General features: G+C 51.5%; 1 protein-coding gene across 1 annotated transcript; it reads left to right on the forward strand.

Annotated features, from left to right (window-relative positions):
* Positions 1-123: 123 nt before the first annotated feature.
* FOXG_18150 (uncharacterized protein) lies at positions 124-341 on the forward strand (the record flags this gene model as incomplete). Its single annotated transcript, XM_018398196.1, has 2 exons — positions 124-191; positions 281-341. 2 exons carry the CDS (start codon positions 124-126, stop codon positions 339-341), a joined length of 129 nt encoding a protein of 42 aa, XP_018234486.1.
* Positions 342-800: the final 459 nt, after the last annotated feature.

Genomic DNA, 800 nt, shown 5'->3' on the forward strand with positions numbered 1-800 from the left:
TACCCTGATCAAACATGCGCCTCGGCCAAGGCCGGTTGGAGGTCATGGCGGAGAGAACATCCAATCCGTGTCGATGAGCTCCCAAGGTCGACGAAATGGGATTGCCGAAGGCGAGGATCCGTTATGACGGCGGAAGACGCCTACGAGAGGCTGTCCGATGGTAACACAAAGATGCACGTCGGCAGAACCGGGTGAGCTACTTGCAGCAAAGTAGCATGGATAAACGATAACGCCCCGGCACGCGGTCCAAAGACACGTTTGCCATGACTCACGGCAACAGGTTTGAGAAGAGGAAAGAGAATAAGGAGACTCGGGTGCAGCAAAGAAGTAAAGGCGTATAAGAAGTGTACACAGAGATTGCGTGTCAGTCGTTGGTATACGGCTTGACACAACCATTCCAGCCTGACCCTTGTCTTGTTGACTCCGGAAAAGAGACTGGAAACTATAGGGTGAAGCCACTCTATTCTTATTCGGGCTTATTGGGGACATTCCTAAGCAATGTGGTTTGCTAGGATAGCTAGGATAGGTAGTCGACATGTCGGGTCCGTTAGCTTGATCAGGGAATAACGAGACCACGATGATATGCGGGCGGCTGCAAGACTGTCGCACTAGATAATGTGGCAGTTATCGTATAAGCCAGGGCTGTAGCCTGACCGCCATGGCCGCCATGGAGACATTGTTTTCTGGTGTCAGCAATGGTTTGGCTGGCCTATTGACAGCCAGTTTAGAGATGTAGGCTATTGGATCGTGCCGTAGTGTTGCATCGCATCGATGTCAGAGAAAGGATGAGAGTAACTGGG

This window comes from Fusarium oxysporum, chromosome 5 (genome assembly GCF_000149955.1).
Source record: "Fusarium oxysporum f. sp. lycopersici 4287 chromosome 5, whole genome shotgun sequence".
NCBI lineage: Eukaryota > Fungi > Ascomycota > Sordariomycetes > Hypocreales > Nectriaceae > Fusarium > Fusarium oxysporum.